The sequence below is a fragment of the Fukomys damarensis genome, unplaced genomic scaffold, assembly GCF_012274545.1.
Source record: "Fukomys damarensis isolate Sample0158 unplaced genomic scaffold, DMR_v1.0_HiC HiC_scaffold_4, whole genome shotgun sequence".
NCBI classification, from domain to species: domain Eukaryota; kingdom Metazoa; phylum Chordata; class Mammalia; order Rodentia; family Bathyergidae; genus Fukomys; species Fukomys damarensis.
In genome coordinates, this window is record NW_022900916.1 from 26,737,562 (window position 1) to 26,760,484 (window position 22,923).

Sequence of the window (22,923 nt, forward strand, 5' to 3'; positions counted from 1 at the left end):
TACAAGATGGCCTATGTTTAAAATGTACCTTTTGGTACATTACATTGACTTGCATATGAGGGTTAGCTAAACTCTTGGTGAACACTTTCTAAAAATGATGATGCTGGGCTCTAGAAATAATTAATACCAGGCCTTCCTTTCTTGCCACAATTAGAAATCATCAGTAACTAAAGACATTACTAGCTCTTCACAATAATTTTATCTGCTTAAAAGAAATAGTTGTTTCCATCAGAAGGTTAAAGGGAGAGAAACATTTCTAACTTGTTATGTGTACATGCAGACCCTTTTGAATTTCATCTCTTCTATTGATGTATTTTGTCCACCTCTTTACATAAATGAGCAAGGTCCACATATTTACTTTATCAAGGTAATAGTTTGTAGAGATGTCCGTCTTCAGTTAATTGGGGATTTGAGGTTCATATTTTCTAATTATGTTTTCAGGCTAAATTCTTGGTGAACGCTTTCCAAATACATTTATGTAAAGGGACAGTACTCACTTGTATATTTTAGTAAGATTCTATGGGTTGTAGAGTCATTTGTTAATCCTTGAGCATTTAAATTTTTGCACATTTTCATTTTTTATAATGATGTAAACTTACAGATTTTTCCGTAATTTTTGAAAATTTCTTTACAGTATAATTTGAAAATGAAAGACTAACATTTTCTGTTTATAATATTTATTGACAAATTGTTCAACTGTTTGAGAAGTCAGAACATCACTTTTTTTGGGTTCTTCTGACCAGATCTAACTTAAATTCCTAAAAACATAAACCTCATTAACAAGGTCATTATGGCTTAATCTAGACATAGTACCCAGAAAAATGAAGAAAATTGTTATATTGTTTTCTTCTAAGAGGCTGGGTTTTGAAGAGAAGGAATGTCTCAATTATAGAAATAATAGGAATTATGGCCATAGAATTGGTGCTTCCTCCCTGAATGCAGTTTATCTCTGAGGTCTTTATGGTCTTCTAGAATTGAATTATGAAAACGTTTTTGTGCACCAGATCTTGAAAAAGAATTCTTAAGATCCAGCGAGTTGGTGTGAGGCTTGGCAACTCCAGCTCTGGGAATCCAACCCCAAACAGGACTTGTTTCTTCATCGCTTTCTATGTTCATGCCCAGCTGTTCTTTTGGTGTACTTAAAAGATGTGCTAAAGGGCAAGCTTCCATGTCTGGCACATTTTGTAAAATACTAGGCTTACTAAGGTTACCAGAGTTTTGCCATATAGTATATGGATCATGTAGACTAGACTTAAAATGTTCATAGTTAATGTAATCATTTGATTTACAGTAATGTATGGGTGGGTGTTTTAATGACAGCTGCCTCCAATACAAATCTTCTGTCTTTTGAGTATCTGTGATTTTTGGAAATGGTTTTATGTCATAAATGCTAGTCAGATCTTTTGTTGAGTTACCGGATGGTAGTGTATAGGTAGACAGCAAGCTTTGTTCTTCCTTAATCTTCTCTTCAATATCCTGGTTTCTACGGGTCACACCAGATGTTGTGTTATTGCTTAGTGCCAGCATTTCTGTAGAACTGGGTACAAAGGTATGGAAAGCACACAAAACTCTAGGAGTACAGTCTGGACAGGAAGCTGGTCTTTGATGGACAGTAGCCTCCAGAGGACGTCGGTTCTGATTAAGTCGGGCAATTCTCCCTTCCAAGGGTCTGGAAGGCTTAAAGACAGGATGAAATTTTTCTTGCTGTAATAGTGGAATAAAAAGGATAAAATCATTTGATTAATAAACAGGCCATTATAAAGATATTGCTACAAATGACAGGTCAACAGCCATACCCACTTTCACTCAGTAAAAATGAGATGGGCATAGGAAATGCATATTACAAGGTTGTTTGATAATTATTTAGAGACACTGAAATTTGTGCCCAAATAAACATATTTTTATCCTTTACTGGCTTTAGATAATATGCAAAAGTCATGTTTTTTATTTGGTGATAAGCTCTTCTATATGAGAACTCTTTGCTTTCAAACTTACAAATACATAAAAATACATTAAATATACATAAAAAAGAATTAGTGGAAAGAAGTATCTAAGCATCACCAATAGAGGGAATTAGCAGTGGTTCAATCAGAATCACCTTCAGAGTTGGGAGAGAGTGAAATTCCTAAGCTTGACTTTCTAAGACTGATAAAGAAGGTCTGCAATGAGGTTCAGAAATCCGTATTTCCTTTTCCTTTTTTTTTTGGTGGGGCAGGTACAGGGATTGAACTCTGGCCCTCGTGCTTGTGAGTCAGGCGGTGGAACCACTGAGCCAAATCCCTGCCCTTGTATTTCCTTTTTCTTTTTGGTGCTGAGGATTGAACCAAAGCCTTGTGTATGTGAAGTATGCACTGTATCATTGAGCTATTCTCTCAACTCAATAATCTGCATTTTAATTATTTTCCTTTTCCTTTTATTTATTTATTTATTTTTGTGTGTTTTGAGACAGGGTCTCACTATGTAGTTGAGACTGACCTGGAACTCATTATGTAGCCCAGGCTGGTCTTGAGCTCACCGGGATCCTCCTGCCTCAGCCTCCTGAGGGCTGGGATTACAGGTGTGTGCCACCATACCCTGCTGTTTGTTGTTCTTCTGAGACAAGGTCTTGCTATGTAGTTCAGGCAGGCCTTGAACTCACTATGTAGCCCAGGCTGGTCTTAAACTCATGGCGATCCTCCTGCCTCAGACTCCCAAGTGCTGGGACTACAGGCTCACGCCACCATACCTGGCAAGAATCTGCATTTTAAACAAGCATCTCAGGTTCTGCTAAGACCAATGACATGCTCTATATATATTGAGAAGCGCTAGTCTGAGGTTTTATGACTGTGCTTTTTATTTATTTTTTGGTGTTGGGAATTGAACCCAGAGTTTTGTGCATGATAAGTATATACTGTACCACTGAGCTACTCTTCCAGCCCCTATCCACGCTTATTTTAATTCTTGTTTTTTCAGTACCAAGGCTTGAACTCAGGATGCTTATTTTAATTTTTTTTTTTTCTGGTACTAAGACGAACTCAGGACGATGCACTTGCAAGGCAGGCACACCATGCTTATTTTGAGATGTGGCACAAATGCTATGCCTGTGCTTCTTTTTGAATTTACTGATTGACTGATTGATTGATTGGGACAGGATCTTGCTATGCAGTTCAGGTTAGTCTTGAACTCACTATATAGCCCAGGCTGGCTTCAAACTGGTGGCGATCCTCCTGCCTCAGCCTTTTGGGTGCTGGGATTGCAGGCATGTACCATCATGCCTAGCTTGACATGTTTTATAAACATTATGAACTCAATCATGTCTGAAAACTGCAAAACTATATTCAAAGTGATATTAATAGAGATATGTCTGGATCAGGAGGAAGAGGGTGGGCCTGGCTGGGAAGGGCATGAAGGAACTTTCTGGAGCGATGATAGCATTATATATTATGATATTTGGGTTACAAATGTATGTGTATTTGTCAAAATTCAGCAAATGTACATTTAAGGTTTATACAATTTCAATGAATGTGTATTTTACCTTAAAAGCAAAAGAACTGCAAAAAATTTTGACCTCTAGTTAACAATATGGATGTTGGGCCTGGGATTTAGCTCAGTGGTTCTACCACCTGCCTCACAAGTACAAGATCCTGAGTTTGATTCCTGGCACCCAAAAACAAAAACATGGATGTCAAATGCTTAAGAGTGAATTATGCTACTCTCCGTAATTTACTATAAAAATAAGGTATATTGATGGATGGTTAGAGATATGGAAAGATATATAAATTATGTGCTAGAACAAGTATGATAGTGTATTAATGGTAGAATCTAGGTAGTGAGTGAATATGTGGTAACTCTAAATTTATTAAACTCTTCTGTGTTTGAAAATTGTTATAATGTTGTCCACCTGCCTTGCCAGCTCAAGGACCTGAGTTTGATCCCTGGTACTATAAACAAAACAAAAACAAACAAATAAACAAAATAATATGTTGAAGAAAAAATAAAACTGACATTGATGGAGTTGATAGGAAAAAAAATACAAATGAATGTGGTGAGAAAACAATAACTAACTTGGACTTAAAAATGAATGAATTTAGGATCATATTTTTTGGAATCTAACCTGTTCATAGAGGGGGAAATTTCTATACTGAGTCACTAACAAAACTATACAACTCCCAGCTAATCAAATTGGAGTCAATATACTGTTAAAAAAAAAAAAAGAAAAAGAAAAAGAAAAACTCAAGCTTTCTGAAATGCTTTGTAAAATTTGTCATTAAAAAAAATAAATCGTGTGATACGTAGGGGAAGAACAAAAAGGGAAAAGAAAAAAATGTGAGAGAATGAAAAGATGAAAATAAAGTGTTTGTAGATGGGGAGGGGAGGAGGGGGTGAAGGGAGGGCAGAGGTAAGGGGAAAAAAATGAGAATCAAGACTTGCCATGTAAAGGTACATGATCCCAACAATGAATGTAACTGTACTGTATCCCTAAATGTACCAATAAACTCAATTAAAAAAAAAAATAAATAAATCAATCAAGGGCCGGGGATTTAGCTCAGTGGTTCTGGTGCCTGCCTGGCAAGTGTGAGGACCCGAGTTCGATCCCTGGTATCAAAAAAACAAAACAAAACAAAAAAAACCCATATAATTTAACAGTTTTCAAAATCAGAATATCATATCAGTATTCGATCCCTGAATATATATATATTTTAATAGTAGCAAGGAGTCATTTTTACAACATTTATTTTATTATATACAAAAAAATTTCATATGTATTTTCATCACCATTAAAATAGTTTCTCCCAGAGTCTGTTGTTATACTTCAGTCATGAACCAGCAAGATTCACGGAAACTTTTAAACTTCCAACTACTTTTAGGTATATTTTATCTTGTTATTAATAAATGTATCAATTTGCTTGCATAATGATTTTGTGTTTATCACGTTTGACAAGCATTTTTTGTATAACTGTATAAGTATCTCTCTGTAAAAATGATACAGCTGCTTGCTGAGGGGCTAGATTCTACAGGGTCAGGTGGAAATTTGGATAGCTATTGAACACATCTGACAGTGTCAGAGTGTATAATCCCTAGCAGCAGAGAACATCCATTGAAGTGAAAATTCAAAACACCACAGTGAATGATACAGCACAGTCTATGGGCTCATTTCTGGTATTATGATTGTGTTTTTTGTTTTTTGTTTTTTTGGTACCAGGGATCAAACTCAGGACATTGCACTTGCAAGGCAGGTGCAGTGCTGCTGAACTTCATCTCCGTCCCTCCTGGTATTATGATTTTATGTCATACTGTAGAAGATGCTGAAGTTAATGTAAAATCAAGAGTTCATTGTTTTTTGGAATCAAAACATTTATTGGTACATTTTAGATATACACAATGATAACACTTATACGGATTTTGCAACTATGCATGATATATCCTGCCCCTTCCCTTTTTCCCATTGCTCCCCTCTCCTTAACCCCTTCTCCCTCCTTATATACAAAAGCTTTGTTTCCATTCAAAATAGTTTATATTAAAATAAATTTGCAGTTGTCTATTATGTGTCTTTTCATAATTTATATCTTTTGAAACTATTAACTTGGTTTTCAAAATTTTTAGTTGTAGAGGATAAGATTTAGGCCTTACATAAAACAACATATATACATACTATTAGGTCATTTCATTTCATTTTCATAATTAAGCTAACAGGTTATACCTTCTGTTTTGAAAGGGACTGATAATTTTTTCCAGGCCATTTCACATAATCAATTAAGAAGTCTCTATTCAACTGGGTGTGGTAGCGCACACCTGTAATCCCAGTACTCGGGAGGCTGAGACAGGAGGATTGCTGTGAGTTTGAGACCAGCTTGTGCTACATAGTGAGTTCTAGGTCAGTCTCAACTACATAGTGAGACCCTGTCTCAAAAAACCAAAAAAAAAAAAAAAAAAAAAAGAAATCTCTATTCATATAGGAATAGAATTTATTGACTTTTTATTGTTTTTTCATAAGTGATAAATTTGGCCCTTTATTGGTGAGAACCTGATATCATTACTTCAATTTAGGAAAGATCATCACTAGGTGTGCATATGGTTATTGGCTTTTGATTGTAATTCAGCCAACTCAATTATTGTGAATATTAGGAAGAAATCTTTGTGTCTTCAAAAATCAATGAAATGTATATGATATGCAAACATGCAAAGATCCAGAATTTATTAAGAATCTCATTATATTATTAGTTAAGCTCCATTCTTTTGTAAACCAATTTCTTTGTAAGTTAGCAACAGTAGCATAATAGAAAGTCTGTTTAAAAACCTCACTGTGAAAAAGAAACTTTTTTTAAACAGTGAAGATGAGTATTAAGTTCAGAATTAGACTCTAAAATGAGTTAATTTTCTCTTTGCTAGACTGGCCCTTAATACCCATGATATAAATAAAAAGTGGGCAAACCAAGCAGCTCAACACTTGGGTACTCTCCCCATAGCTAACTGAGAGTTGACTGCAATTACTTACAGGCAGTGGGTCAAATTCTCTCTGTCGTGTTAAGTCTGCTACTTCCTTTTCATGGTAATCATCCAGCTCAAGGGGGTTCATGGGTCCCAGACCTTAATGGAAACAGTCTTATTATTTTGGTAGAGTAAATGAAGATTAATTATCTTTTATAGGAAAAACCTTGTGATAGGACTAATAAAATGAAAATGAACTCTACCTCCTAGCTAACCATTTAAGACAAATTTACCATCCCCCCTATTTGAATTAGTAGTCAGATTGATACACAGGGAAAATAGTAGATGAAAGCTCATAACACCATTCATCCTTTGTAACCTAGTTCAATTTTGTTGTCATTGTTACTTGTACTAATGTGAACACATACCTGTAAAATCATGACTGTACGAAGTGATCCAGTGTGACCTTTCAAGATTTCTTCGTATGTTGGCTTCTTTTGCAGAGTTAAGAGCATCCCATGAGTTTAAAGATGTGTTAGGAGCAAAGGTTTTAGGTGGTTTTGGATAGAACACTGGCTTATTTTTCTCAGCACATTTAGGAAACTAGAATATAAACATAAATATTATTTCCATTAATGTTAACTAATAGAGTTGGGGCTGACTGACTGTTTCAACAGGAAGGGGGCAAAGGAAAGTCCAGGTTGAAGTCAGTTTTTCCCTTCATTAATTACTAATATTCAAGCTGAGCATAGTGGCTATTCACTGGAGCCATATTTAGAATTACTTATAATATTTTATCAAAGAAATGATAAAGTCTTTTCTAAAAGCCTCTGATAATTTATATTGGAGAAATGTCCCTGGATACTGTTGCCTTCAGTACAAATTTCATTAGAGATACAGTGGGTGCTGAGGTGCTCGTAGCTTTCTTTTAGCCAAAACTGTGTGCTTTCTGTTTTTCTTCCCTGCCTGAAATGAAACCATAGGATGCTTACAACCTTCTGATGCAGGTTAAGTCACTCAAATTCAATTTTCATCCTTCAGATGTAACTATGGAGTTTTGCTTTGTGAATGTGTGTAAACATGAATGAATGAATGAGTTTCACTGCATTGTCTAGTTACTTAGAAATCTGCCTTTTCTGATAGATGATAGTATATTTACTAAGCACCTGTATAGGGTGGACAGGGCAGAAATAAAGGGTGGGTCAGAAACGAATTCTGCCATTCAGAAGCATATTGGCTAGTAACTAGAGGTAATAGGCCAAGTTATGTTAATACTGCAGGAACTGGTCCTTGAATGACAATGCAGAGATGTGGAGACTGAAGGAACAGCAGGGGTAGAGGTGTGGGTGGTGACAGACGGTATGGAACTAACTTTTTTTTTAACGTTATGTTACTTGTTGCCCTCACAGCCAAGCCTACCCTTAATATTTGTAGGGCCTAGGGATAAACTGTAAATGTAATGCTATATTCCATTCGTCTTAAGTAGTTTAATTTAAATAAAGCAAACTGATAAGATACATTCCACTCTCCTTTGTCAACACACCTTTGTAATAATCTGGAAAACTAGGGTCAAGTTTAGACTCCTTGAACCACTTTGAGTTCTGTGCTGGTACATGATAGCCTCAGAAGAACCAAATGTTGCCCTTGTCCTCAGCTCCTTTCCTGCTCTCTTCTACTGGCTGGCTCGCATTTTTTCATTTTTTTTTTTTATCAAACTGGGGACCTTGTGCTTGTGAGGCAGGTGGTGGAACCATTCAGCTAAATACCCGGCCCTGTTGGACTCCATCTTTCTATCAGCCCCATTTCCAGCCAACAGCCATCTCTGGCTACAACTTTGGCACAGAGATGTGTACCATAGCACTGTTAACTCTTGGGAGGATGGACAGGGTCAGGAAAGTTTGTATTTTAAGATCAGGTGGTTTGGAGTGGAATATAGGGAGCACAAGCTCCAGAGGACATATCCTCTTGACCCTGTAAACTTCCTATCCCACAGGAAGGACAGAGCAAGAGAAAGTCCACAGCTGGGCCCTCTAAAGTGTGGGGTGCTTATAAAGTTCCTGGGGCTAAGGAAGATGCTGCTACTAGCACCCCTGAAAGGTTAAAGTGATCCCAATTTTCTATAGTGTCATGGTAAAAGACAGTTGGAAACCTGTTTCAGTAAGTACTAAGTAACTCCCTTTACAAACCTTTAGCAACTACAGTACATGACTTGCTTATTCAGGGATAAAGAAAGCCGTCTCTGTTTCCCTTATCTTTTCAATTATTTACAGAACTTCTGGGAGCTGGCTCAGCAGTGGGCCACTATCAGGAGGCATTTTGCTTGCCTCCTGCTCTTCATGATTTCCCTCCCTTTGTGCCTCAATTTACTCTGCCAAAGTAGATAGTTCAGGGTACAAGGAAATGTTCCTTGTACTCTGTTTATTGTAGTCCTAGTTGACATGGTCCTAGGAACAGCAAGCTCGCATGTCTCTGTTCCCACCAGTCTTACCAGTCAATTATTTTCAGAATGTATTAGAATAACAACTTACCAAGGATACCCTACCCCATCTCTTTCTTTGTACTTTCTTTCCCTCCTCATGCTTTAAACAAAGTGATACCCAGCCACAGTGTTCTCCACACAGCAGGAGGAGAGGCCCCACCCTGTCCCACTTTCTCTTTTGTTTTCTTCATATTAGGTTGTGGTCATCCTACTCAGGCCCCAGACCCTTGCTGTGCAGGCCATGGCACAGAATCAGCTTACAGAAATAAATAAGGACTTTTTTTCAAATAATGGTTGGACTTGAGAGCAGTGAGCCACTGAAATACAGTCTAGGGTTTGAGACAGATAGGAAACATGAAATTGAGTGTAGCATACAGTGTCTTGGGAAGGGGTTTAAATGAGCCAGCATACATATGAAAGTGGAGAGCTGGTTAATTTTTAATTCATTAAGGTGATGTTATTCTGTGAGGATGGTGAGGAAGGAGCTGATGGCAATCATGCATGCAGTAAGTTTTTATCGATAAAGCTTACGGTGCCCAGGGGAAAGTTTATATCTGATATGGAAGGTGAGTCTCCAGGCAGAAAGGAATTCTAGCTCTGGCTCTTCAGTTTCTAGGAGGATACTTTGGTTTATTAAGGAGTGATATTAGTTTTTATTTTTGTTTGGAATAATACATTTTTAGAGGAATAATACTACATAAATTGTGGTTACATTTCCAATATAGCCCATGAAATACAGTTCTAACATTTAATGAACATTTACTGAATACCTGCTACATGCAAAACTTTGTGCAACATTTCAAGGGCTTTGTGCTAGGCACCAAAATGCCATAAACTGCTATTAAAATATCAGAAAATCATATTAGTTATAATATATTAAATAAAAATTTAAATAGTTTTTTTGTTTCTAATTTTGAATGATGAGACTTAGGATTAATAAGGAGCAAGAATAGGTTTATGATGGAAACCATGTTGCCCTTTGGACAGATTTTAGCATTTGAGGATAATGGTTCCTCATTTGGTAGTATTTCATTTAATTGTATTAACACTGGTATTTCATCTAGTGTATTAACACCATTTTTACACTAAAAAGTTATGATTAGGAACATTGTTCATTTATATATGGGATAGAGAGGCAGTGACAGAGGGATCAAATAAGAGACTGGCACAGTGATTTTTTTTTTTGGTGTCTAGTCAGGATTGCGTGTGTGTGTGTGTGTGTGTGTGAAGAGGGTGCAGGGCTGGAGAAGTGCACTACTAAGATGGAACAGGGAAATGTGAGACTGTGAGTCACGAGACAGGATGCATGGGTAGTGGGGATAATGAATGTGCCATTTTGTTTTTCATTCTGGATTCCCTGAATGTTTCTAGGCTAAGGAGGTGGGAGGTGGGGCACAGGACATTGGCAGCAATGGAGAGGTCCATTTATGGGTATCCAGTTATTTGATGATGCTTTTCCAAAAGAGGCACCTACATGCCTTCAAATCCATTATTGCTATTTGAGGATGAGTTTGGATTATGGGTGCTGTGGAGAAACAACTGTCTCCCAGGGATGAGGATTTTGGAAGAGTAATGGGTATTTTAGATTGAATTGAGGCAGTCAGATCAGCTCTTTTGTTGGGTAATACAAATGAACTCTCTGCCAGGCATGGTGGTGCACACCTGTAATCCCAGCACTCGGGAGGCTGAGGCAGGAGGATGACTGTGAGTTCGAGACCAGCCTGAGCTACAAAGTGAGTTCCAGATCAGTCTCAACTACACAGTGAGACCCTGTCTCAAAACAAAGAAACAAACAACAAATGAACTCTCCTTTAGGGGGAAGGCAAGGGTCTATCTAAATATTGAGGTTTAAAAAAAATGGTTATAGTGACTGTCAATAAGTAGGTTCAGATAAGTTTTGATAAAACATTTCAAATAGTCTCTTAGGAAAGTTTATGACACCTCTGTGATTATACCTCCTTACTCCAAAGATGATTACAAGGTAAATTTCATTCTAATGACTACATATACACAACCAAGACTTGATACCTCTGTTCTTGATAAATAGAAAGTACTAAAGTTGTCAGCTTCTTGAACAATGACATGAACATCCCAGAAGAATTGAATATTAACATGTGTTTATGTTTTCCAATTGTAAAAGCAAGAAAAGGCATGGATGGTCGAGTTGGTAATGGCTGGAAATGGTTAGTGACAAGAGATCTCAGCGGGCAGAGAGAGGTGGCAGTAGAGGTTCTGGTTAGAGGGAGGAGTGCAATGATCAGTAACAACTCTGGTAGGGAAAACTGGGTGAGGCCAAAAGACAGAACATAGGGCAGATCTGGGGTCAGGATAGAAGAGAGGTACCTAGAGCTCAATGAATCCTGAGGCACACGCTTCATACAGTGATAATAGGAAAAGATGATGGCAAGATGGCCTATAAAATAGTCTCTTAAAATTAAGACTTCTTATTTGAATAGTCTCCTTTATAAGATTATCCTATTTCTTATTGTTGCTAGGTAAACTAAGTATTATAACCATTGGAATAAATGAATAAATAATACTGACAATATACTGAATAATAAGATTGATTTAATATGTACTCACTATGTACTAGTAGGGTGCTAGGAGCTTTTATATACATTTCATCCTCAGGACAATCCTAACAGGTTGACTTTATTATTACTCCTGCTTTATCTATTAGGAAATAGATATTAAACGATTAAGTATATTGCCCAGGTCATAGAGCAGTAAGTTTTACAGCCAGAAAGCTGAGCCACTTTAAAATTGATTTATTATTATGTTCATACACTTTCTTATTGGCTTGGATGAAAAATAACTAAAATACAGTTTCTAGAGTTTGTTATGGTACGTGACACTGGTTAGGAAATACTTATCAGGTTACAGAATTGGTGTCCTTCCTCCTCCCCGGGCTATACAAGGTGAGAGATTATTAGCCCACAAACACGAGTTTCCGGTCCCTGCATTCTCACTCTGAGTCCCACCGTCAGAGAATGAGTTAGTGAACATGGAGTACACGGGGGAACTGAGATTTCTAAAAGTGCCCCAGGTGATTCTAAAGTGCAGCCAAGGTTAAGAGCCACTACTTAGCAATAGGAGAGGTCAATACTAGGACTGGGAGTTTGAGTCCTGCCTGGGTAACTCAAAGGGACGCTGTCTCAAAATAAAAATAAAAAGGGCTGAGGAGGTAGTTCAGTGGTAAGGCACTCATGGCTTAGATTCTATTTTGGAAAAAAAAATTCTCTTTTAACAAGTGCAGAGAAAGTTAAAAACTCTTTTGATTATTTCAGCCAATTAAGGGGTAAAAGGAAAATGGAGAACAAGCACAAGGCATTGTCCTTAAGATTACAAAATAAATGAAATTAAAAAAGGTGAGCCACAAGGTACTTCCAATAAAGCTCAGTACCAATTTTATTTTTTTGGTACTGGGGATTGAACTCGGGCCCTTGTGCTTGCAAGGCAGGTGGTGGAACTACTGAGCTAAGTCCCCGGCCCATCAATTTTATTTTTATTTCTTTGTCTAGGGAAGCGCAAAACTTGATTAGAGTTAAGGATGAGAAAAAAAAAAAGAATGAAAATTTGAAAATTAAGTCCAGTTAGAACAGACTAAGAAAGTGAGATTAAACATTAGAGAGAAGACAAAGAACTAAAAAATGTTTATATATTAAAAAAAAAAAAAAGAACCAGGGATGTAGCTCAGTGGTTCTGCTACTTTGCAAGCACAAGGACCCGAGTTCCATCCCTGGTACAAAAAAAAAAAAAAAAAAAAAAAAAAAAAAGTATATACAAAGCATGGTGTGGGACATGGGACATGCATATAAAATAAGTCTGTCCTGAAAGAGCATGTAATTTAGTTGAAATATAAGACAGATGTGACAAGTTACTGGTTGTAAAAGTGTAGTGAAAGTGTGAGATACCACTTCTGTTGGAATAATAATGATGTCTTATAAATTACAGGACTGTAAAGGCCGGGGATTTAGCTCAGCGGTTCCATGTCACAAGTGTAAGATCCTGAGTTTGATCCCTGATACATACACACATACACATACACACACACACATAATTACATATATATGTACACATATATAATTACATATATATGTGTATATATACAATTACACATATATAATTACAGTATATATAACACAGTATATACATATATACAGCATACATATAAAATTACAGTACTGTTCTCTAATTTTCAGAACTTTCATATGATCCTCAGGGCTTATGAAATTTGTAGGATAAATTTACTGAAATTAAGCAGATTTTTTTTTAACTAAAATTCAGAGAAGAGAAACAAGATACTTATAACTGTATTACAGAGTCAGTAAATGGTAACCTAGCACTGCCTAGAATGCAGGACTTCTGACTTGGTTCTCTGACTACTAAAGAATAGAAACAAGAGTTCAGCCAAACTTGGAGAATGAGCAAGCTGAAGACAGGCATTCCAGGAAAGGGAACTGGTATAAACCTATTCAGAGGAACCAGGCTGCAGGGGAGAAGTAGGGTCAGATCCTTCAGGGTCTCTGAACTCAGTGCTTTGGGACTTATACTCCGGCAAAGGGAAGCTATTCAAGGTGGCTGCAGAAGGGTATGTCATGAAGAAAGCAGCACTTCACTGAGTAAGAAGAAACTATCCTACAGAGTGAAGATTCTGGTATAAGAACATGTGATGACAGACTAGTCTCAAAATAACATCATATTTCTGGGTTGCTTAAAATAAAAGAGATCTAATATATCAGGTGATTCTTCAAGGACTGTTCCGACATATAACTTTAAAAAACACACAGGACACTCCAGTGACTACAAGTTGGCCTGACATAACATTTTCCCAAAACTCCAATGTTTCCAACCTTCCATAATTATTTTTGCCCATCTCACAGGACTGCTGGTGCAAAGAGATCATATGTTAAAAACTCTCACAAAGGTATTGCCTGGTTAATAAATGGTAGCTTTTTTTTTTCAAATATCTAGGTATTTTCCCTCATGATTTAAAATTTTCTATTCATGGGGTATTATAGCAGGGCTGGGGATTTAGCTCAGTGGTTCTGCTGTCTGCTTTGTAAGTGCAACTTCCTGAGTTCAATCCCCCGTACAAAAAAAAACAAACAACAAAAAACAAATGTATAGACTAAAATCATGTGGTGTTATGGTTAAGAGCAGAGATTAGAGTCTCACAAACCTGTGTTCTATGGTCATGACAGAGGCACAAACTCTCTAAGCCTCAGTTTCCTAACCCCTAAAATGGGATTGAAAATACTAATCTTATGAGGTTATTGTAAGAGTCATATGACATATCTAAAGTGGTTAATAATTTCTCAATAAATGGTGGCTATTGTTTAATTTTATACTTCATGCAATGTACTAACAATTTGGAACAATAATAGCTTATAAATCTTTCTGAAAATCTCCCTTTTACTCTATGCATATCTGTAATTACTTGATACCATGAGTCTTAATAGGGTTAGGGAAAGAGAATTTATGAAATATAGTCCTTCCCTACCAGGTTTTCTGGGGAATTTAAGTAATTCTGGAAATGTTCCGTAGCTACCAAATGTACAGTATATGAAGCCAGTTAAGAAAATTAAAAAATGCAAATTATAGTCAAAATTTCATTTTTCACCTACAGTCAATAACAATCCATCTTTTGAATCTTTACAAATGTACTAGGTAAATACACAGTTTACTTTCTCTAACACGCACATACTTATGTCATAATACACACCCTGACCTGGCCAACTCAATGCTTTCTTCTTTGAATCCATGGGAAAATCAAGTAGTTCATATCTGTAAGGATTACCTGAAAATTTCAAGAAAAGCACTATTATCCTGGATAAATAAGTCTTTTAACTAGTAAGATTTATGGGTGCAATATAAGTTAGAGATAAGCATTGGTGAATAGTCTAGCTATATAGTTACAGCTAAGCACATGCTCTACTGCTGAGCTACACCACCAGGCTCTCATTACAGTTTTGAGATAGGTGTCCAGCTCTTGAACTCCAAGCCTTTTATGAGCAGCTTATGGGCCACAAAGAATGAGGAGAGCCCTACTGTCCTCAGCACTAATAGAAGGTACTAGTAGTTAATTAGAGAGGCCCTTAGGCCTCTTCAGGAGGATCTTCTTTCTGGCCTTTCGGATGCTCAGCAAATGCATTTTTACTACCTGTTTTGGGTTTTGTCTTCTTATATATAAAGAGCTTTCAAAAATGGAGTATCAGCTTACCAAAAAGGTATTGAGAGAGAATATTTAAAATGATATAAATTCTTAGGTTTTGGTTTGTAATTTGATAAGTTGTACCAAACCCAGCATGGCTTGGTCTCATCCTAACTTTTAAGTTAATGCTCTGAATACTCACTTTCATATATAGTAAGAACAAAGGCTGGCATTTATTAAACAATTACTATGTGCCAGTTATTGTACAAATGTTTTATCTAAACACATACATTTTCATAACATTATTATGAGAAAGGCAATGTGATTTCCATTTCAGTGAACAAAGAAATTTAGGCATACAGAAAATGAAACTGAGTCAGGGCTGGGGATTTAGCACCTGTCTCGCAAACGCAAGGTCCTGAGTTTGATCCCTGGTACCACACACAAAAAAGGAAACTGAGTCAAACAGCTAGTAGGTCAAAATTAAATCCAGGCAATCTGGTTCCAGAGCCTATATTATTAACCTATATGCTACATATTTCTAATAAAAGAGTAAAAGTAAAAAACTCATAGTACTTGTTTCTGGAAAGATTTTTTTTATTAGTGTTATTAAAGTATACTCATCTTTCAAGAATCTCCTAAGAGTTACTGACTTGGTCAGAGAGAAGTAGATACTAAGGAAGGTGGAAAACTAAGAAGGGAACTTGTTTCCTTACTCTCTTATCTATGACCACAATGAAAGGTATTTTTATGAATTCAACTCATATTCCTGTGACTGCTTGCTAATCAATATGCCTTCATATAATTCCTGAAATGATCTAATTCAGGATGGAAAAACAGCTTTACTTTGACAATTTCCCTAACAAGATGATAAAAATTTCAGTTGTGTAGATATCATTTCTCGAGAACTTTTGCACTTGTCCCACTGCTGTCCTATAACTACGACAGTGATACTCAACAGCCAATATACTTGACACAGCTCACATGCCTTGCATCAGTGCTGACTGGTCTGGGAGGTGACAGAAAAGTTGAATGTGGTGTATACACCCTGCAATCATATGACAGAGTAATAAAGATAACTGCTAGAACTAATCTCTGTCATCTCTGGTATAGGTACTAATATTCCCATTTCACTATTTCACAGGTGAAGATGCAGGGCAGAGAAGAAAGTTGCTAATGATCCACAATAAGTGGCAGACCCAGAATCCCACCCATGCAATCTGACTCCAGAGTCCCTGCCCTTAAACAACCTTACTCCAAATGTTATGGTCTGCTTTAAGGTTGATTGATACTGGTGATGGGCGTATTCTGTCTTTGCCTTTTCATCCAAGTATTTATGCAGAGGAACTGTATTATAGGACCATTTCTTGAATTGTACCTACAGTACTTCATAGACTAATCCATTCAACAAAATACCTTTGTCTACCCTGTGCCTTTTCTGTACCTTCAATTACCCTCTCTAGCATCTTCAGTCTTTTCCTGGAGGTCTCTTCTCTGTTTTCATGCATGTGCAGGTTTGGTCAGCAAGGACTGAGGTGTTTGGGGTGGGAGGGTCTCAATGATTGGCGTGGGGATTATGGTCCTCTCTAATAAAACACATCCAGGAGGGGCTGGGGATTTAGCTCAGTGGTTCCGCCACCTGCCTCACAAGCACAAGATCCCGAGTTCAATCCCTGGTACCAAAACAAAACAAAACAAAAAAACCACAACACATCCAGGAGACACCAAGGTTTATGGTGAGAGAAGATGCTCCAGAGTAGTGGAGTTATGGTTAAGAGTAGAGATTAGTCTCACAAACCTGTGTTCTGTGACCAAGACAGAGTCACAAACTTTTTAAGCCTCAATTTCCTAAGGACTAAGCAACTGCTTCTATTACCTTCTGTCTTATTTCAATGGCAACCCCTAATTTTCAAAAGCTAAACTTTAAAGGAGAGCAGGAAGGAATAAAAGAAAACACAAGTAGAATGAGGACAACCAATTTAACAAAGTTTTGGTTTCTGATTCGACTGTACAGGATGAGTATAGACAGGTCAGGAATGTCTACTGTCTCCATTAACTGGCCTGGGGTGGGGTCCCCACTAATCTCTCAGTGCACCCAGAGGTGAGAACAACTTTTAAACTGTGATTGGTTAAACACTTGTGTCTTGAGACCTTTGTGTTCCCTGCTTTAATTTTAACATTGAATAAACTCCAAATATAAGAATTAATACAATTTTGATCTTGAGTCACATTTTACCTCTTGTCTTCAAAACTGTTGTATCATAAGCCTTGGTTGGCACCGTGGGAGGAAATGGCTGTTGGGTGTGGGCTTTAACGCCTGTATAGAGCTCCTCTGGTGCTGTGAAGGTCGGGAACATGGCACCACGAGAGGTATGTGTATGGTACGGGTGTTCGATTGGATATGGTGAGCAGATTTCTCTAAGATTTATTGAACAAATAAAATAGAAACAGAAGAGAAATAAGTACACTGAAAAAAATTAATTATCAAATATTTATTGGGACCCTTCTTTGTGGCACATATGGTTCTAATCCCTGGGGATATGACAGTGACCCAAATATTCTATATTCATAAAGTTAACATTCTACTAGGGCCAGGGATGTAGTTCATTGACGCTGTGCCTGTCCGGCAAGCACAAGGTACTGAGTTTGATCCCTGGTACCAGAAAACAAAAACAACAACAGAAACATTCTGTGGAACATCTAGCATAAAACATAAGAGATGCTGAATTTTGATGGACAAATCAAAACTAAATTTATTTTTTAAAGAAATCATACCTAATAATCAGTGAATAACTTCCATAACTGGTACAAAGCAGATGATATATGAATTTTATAGTTTTTAGAAAATAAAAAAGAATTTCTATTTGGTTTTAATTATTGTTTTTAAAGGATCAAGAGACTTTATTTTATGGAATATTTTAGGTATTAAAGCTCAGTAATGCAATCATCTTGGATTAAACTTTTATTCCAGATTATTTACTTCTTGACACAATCAACTAACAAAATAAACTGCTTATTTATGTACACAGACTGTTTTGAAATAAAAAAGCCAAAAATAGCTATGTCACTATTATAGCTTGTAACTAGATGTCCCCCCAAAGCCTCATGTGGTCATAGGTAGAGCTATTTGGAGGTGGCTGGATCTAGAATGTGTGATGCTGGGATTAAGAGTGCCCTTGGTGAAGGGAGGACAGGGGTATGGAGAAAAAATGAGAACCAAGACCTATCATGTAAAGGCACAAGATCCCAGTGATGAATGTAACTGTACTGTACACCTAAAAAGTACCCATAAACTCAATGGCAAAAAAAAGGGTGCCCCAACCTGAGTGGGCAGCCTGGATAAGATATAAGGACAGAAAGAGGGCTGCTGTTGTTTGTTGCTTGCTGGTTCTACTACCTCCTGCCTCCACCTTCCATACCATGAACGGCTTTTTATCTTCTGTGATGTCCTTCTGCCATGTGCCATCTCTGGGGCCAGAGGAAACCTGTACAAACTGGGAGCCACAATAAATCTTTCTTCTTTAATTTTAGGTGTTGGGTATTTTGTTTCAGCAAGGAGAAAAAATAACTAATAGGAAAAAAAAGTAAAAAGGCCACATTTCCTATTAATTGCAGAACTGGCAAAGGTTAGGAAAACAAAGGGTTGTCTAAACTAGAAGAGAACAGAGATTTTGAAGTTCAAGGAATAGAGTCATGTTAGGTTAATTAAAAAATTAAATAGGAAAAAAACAAGACCAATGTTATGGGTTGAATTATTTCTCCCTAGGTTGAAATCCAACCTCAAAGGCCTTATGTTGTAATTTAATTTGGAAATAGTGTCAGTCTACACACAACAGTTAAAAGGGGGTCATATCAATGTAGAGTGGGTCCCTATTCTAACATGAGTGGTATCCTTATTAAAAAAAAAACTTGGACACCAATAAGTACACAAAGAAAATGACACACAAATGAAGACAGAGATCAGAGGGATCAGAGATCTACAAGCCAGGGAATGCTAAAGATTACTATACCAGCAAACCACCAAAAGCCAGAGCAAGCCATGGACAGATTCTCACAGCCCACAGAAAGAACCAACCTTGCCCTACACCTCGGACATCTGCTACAAGCAGAAAGGTAAACCAAACTAACCCAGCAAAATGGGGTTTTCTTTTTATACTTTATGAAGAGAATTTTAAAAGTCCAAAACAACAGTTCTTTGCATAGTTCTTTATAAAAACAAAACCACTCCCAAAAGCAAAACTTCTCCAAAACCTAAATTAATAGATTTAACTGAAACACAATTTTAAATGTCCGCTTAATATTTTCAGTTAAGATTGATAGGTTGATAAGTGATTTCAGTGTCCTGGAGAACATCTACTGCTCAGACCTGGTTTCTTATATCAGTTTCCAATAAAAGGAACCAGGGGATATTTTGGCATTATGGCTGATTCTCGCAGTGGGACAGAAAATATACAAGATGATACAGAAGTGCCAGAAAGTAAGGAAGAGCTAAAAGAAAACAAAAACAAAAACACCCCTTCTCAAATGCCAGAATAGTGGGGTAAACATCAAAACAATAGAGAAGCAAATTGAAATTGCTTTTATGGCTAATTTGAATAACAAACAAAGTGGCACAGGATAACTATCTAAGTACAAAAAACAAAACAATATCCAGAAGTCCATATTGCAAATAATAAAACAAATATCCCATGCAGAAGAATGCCAAGTAAATAAGTACTTTGTTCTCGGAAGGTGGAGCATAATTTCAGGTGCCTGCTGTGCAGTGACTTTCTTCTTAAGAGTACAGCATGGAAAGAATCGTACAGTGGAGAAACCTGACAAGCTGTCCCTGACAGTGATTAATCACGCTGAGAGCAGGACCCTGTGATATAATGAATGGCTCTCTACCGCTGTGATCTTCCTCCCAAAACACATTACCCCAGTCTAACGCTAAGAAAGACATCAGTCAGAATCCTGTTTGGGGCATTTTACAAAATATCTGACCTGTCATCCTCAAATCGCCAGGGTCATTAGAACAAGGAAAGCCTGAGAAAATGTTACAGCCAAGAGAAGCCTAAGAAGACACGATGACTAGTGTGGTATCCTGGGTGGATTTTGAAACAGGGAAAGGACAGTAGATAAAAACTGAGGAAATGTGAATAAAGTATGGACATCTGTTACATAGCAATGTATCAGTACCGGTCAATGAACTGTGCCATATTAATGTAAGATATTAACAGTAGAGGAAACTGGGTGTGGTGCAAGTGGGAATTCTCTGTACTAATTGCACAGTAATTCTATAAATCTAAAACTATATTTTAAAAGTTTATTTAATTAATTAATTTAGTACTGGGGATCGAACTCAGGACCTTGTGCTTGTCAGGCAGGTGCTGAGCCACTAAGCTATATACCCGGTCCAAAAAGATTATTTTAAAAAAGACTGGCAGAGGATATAATTAGAGGAGAAATAAAAATAACGTTATTTTGGATTTACACCAGTTTCTCTTTGCAATTGTTAAAAAATAGCTTTTATAGTAGAAGGAAGATTCTTAGAGATGAGGAAAGGAATCGGGAGAGGAGAGGAAAAAAAGGGGTACTAAGGGAGGTAAAAATAAAGTATGTTATTTGCATGAACCAATATGCCAAAATAAAACTCATTCTTCTATATAATTAAAATTCACTAATAAAATTTAAAACTTTCATGAAAAGTCTAACTTGTCCTCACGCTCATCTTAGTCATAGGGAATTCCAATGTTTGTTTTTTTCTTGATTATAACATGGGAGGAAAATGTAGGTTGTATACTTACTGTACTGTTGAATTTGGTGGTTTAGGCAACCTAGAATAAAAACAGGAAACAAAAACTAAATTAAGGACTCTTTAAGCCTTGTATTTCTACTACAAACTTGCTTAAGAATAACAACATCCCATTTTCAAATTAAATTCATTAGAATAGTTTTTGATAACCTTTTGGAAGTGTGCATGTTGACAAGACAGAGGGATAAGGTACTTTTCATATCTCAGTTGTCTGTTGGTCAGTTTTTCCATTCCATTTTTTCTAACTTCAGTCCTTGTCACCACCCCTTGTGCATTTCTTTTTTACTGGGAAGGTACAGGGGCTGACACATATACTCAGAAGGGAGCTTTGGTTCTTAGTGACCTTCACTCTCATGAAAGGCAGTGGCCAAAGAGCCCTGAGGGAGCCTAATGTCAGCCATCTGGTGCAAGTGTGTGACCTAAAGTGACCTGAGTATGGCCTACTTGGAGAGGACACATAAGTAGCAGGTGTGCTTTGTTCCTTTGGCCAGCACTGCTGACCTCTCATCTTAGTAAATGCTGGTCAGTCAGCACAGAAAGGATACAACAAAACTGACAGAGCTCCTAGAGCCATGCCCTTTCTGAATGGGCCCATTCCAAGGCTGAGCTTTTACTAGCTACTTTGAACTGTGCATGCCAAGAAATAATGCCATAGTCCAAGAAATAAATAATGCCATAGAGGGATTAGTATACACTTACATTTGACTTTGGCAATTGGTTTCAGTCTAGTCAACTAGGACTGAAAGATTTCAGACATGAAAAATGAAGATAGTGTTATCAGATAGTAAAAACTGATAAAACTGAATACACTGTTAAATTTTTCAGATACTCCTCCATGCTAGAGGATAGTCACTAGAAAGTGGTTTGTTGGTCACACAATTTTATTATTCTATAATGAATGCATTATTTGTTGTTGCTGTTTGTTTTTTTGAGACAGGGTCTCCCTATGTAGTTGAGACTGCCCTGGAACTCACTGTGCAGCCCACGCTGGTCTGGAACTTGCAGTGATCCTCCTGCCTCAGCCTCCCAAGGGCTGGGATTACAGACGTGTGCCACCACTCCTGGCACTGTTTTTTGATGAATGCATTATAAATGCAATTCACATTAATCATAAAAGTTTATTCAACTGGACTCTGAGTTTGTGGGAATAGAACTAAAAAAATAATTTCCTATTTTGAGATGGAGAGATGGGAGGATCACAATGAATAAGAGTTATATGCCACTGCATATAAAACATCAACTGTTATCTATAATTGTTCCCATGTGACATATTTTACAATAATATCGATAAATATCTGACTAAAATTAATTTGAAAATGAAAAAAGTACAACTATTTTTTAAAGGAAATCTTTTTTAAAAATTCAAAATTGGAAGAAATAAAATGAGTGTTCAGAGGCGCCACTTCCTTGACCCTAACTAGTTCATCCTATTGCCACACTCCACATCTACTTTGCAAAATTCACTGTACTCAAAAGGATAAGGCCCAGGCAAACATAAATTCTGACTTTTTGGTTCCCTCTAGTGGCTAGATCTTATATTGCACTAACTTCTCAACCTTAAACATAACAAATCACAGTTAAAGTGAAGCGGTATTTTCATCATTACTTCAGTTTTGTCCGTTTTTTAACATTTGAAAATAAAAATTTATGATTTTGTAATCTACACAACAAATTATTGCAAATAATATAAATAATTTAATTTAATGGAAAATAATATCTTTTAAGTATAGAGTCCATTAATTTGAAGGATAGCTGAAAATTACTTAGGGAAAAATTTTTTTTTTCCCAGCTTTAATTGAGTTAATTGGTACATTTTAGGGATACAGTACAGTTACATTCAAAAATTTATGATTTTGTAATCTACACAACAAATTATTGCAAATAATATAAATAATTTAATTTAATGGAAAATAATATCTTTTAAGTATAGAGTCCATTAATTTGAAGGATAGCTGAAAATTACTTAGGGAAAAATTTTTTTTTTCCCAGCTTTAATTGAGTTAATTGGTACATTTTAGGGATACAGTACAGTTACATTCATTGTTTTGAGATTGTACCTTTACATGCCAGGTCTTGGTTCTCATTTTT

General features: G+C 36.7%; 1 protein-coding gene and 1 long non-coding RNA gene across 3 annotated transcripts in view; one reads left to right on the top strand and one right to left on the bottom strand.

Annotated features, from left to right (window-relative positions):
* LOC104864959 overlaps positions 1-22,923 on the top strand; it is a 98,663-nt gene that overhangs the window by 9,597 nt on the left and 66,143 nt on the right. The window lies entirely within an intron of this gene.
* CUNH7orf31 (chromosome unknown C7orf31 homolog) overlaps positions 671-22,923 on the bottom strand; it is a 36,920-nt gene continuing 14,667 nt past the window's right edge. For both annotated transcript variants that reach the window (XM_010628253.1, XM_010628252.1), the window contains 6 exons: positions 20,828-20,857; positions 17,278-17,459; positions 14,599-14,687; positions 6,837-7,011; positions 6,476-6,567; positions 671-1,704 (listed from right to left, as the gene is read on the bottom strand). In XM_010628253.1, coding sequence (XP_010626555.1) covers positions 883-1,704; positions 6,476-6,567; positions 6,837-7,011; positions 14,599-14,687; positions 17,278-17,459; positions 20,828-20,857 — 1,390 coding nt within the window. In that variant the 3' untranslated portion in view covers positions 671-882. The remainder of the gene's footprint in view (positions 1,705-6,475; positions 6,568-6,836; positions 7,012-14,598; positions 14,688-17,277; positions 17,460-20,827; positions 20,858-22,923) is intronic.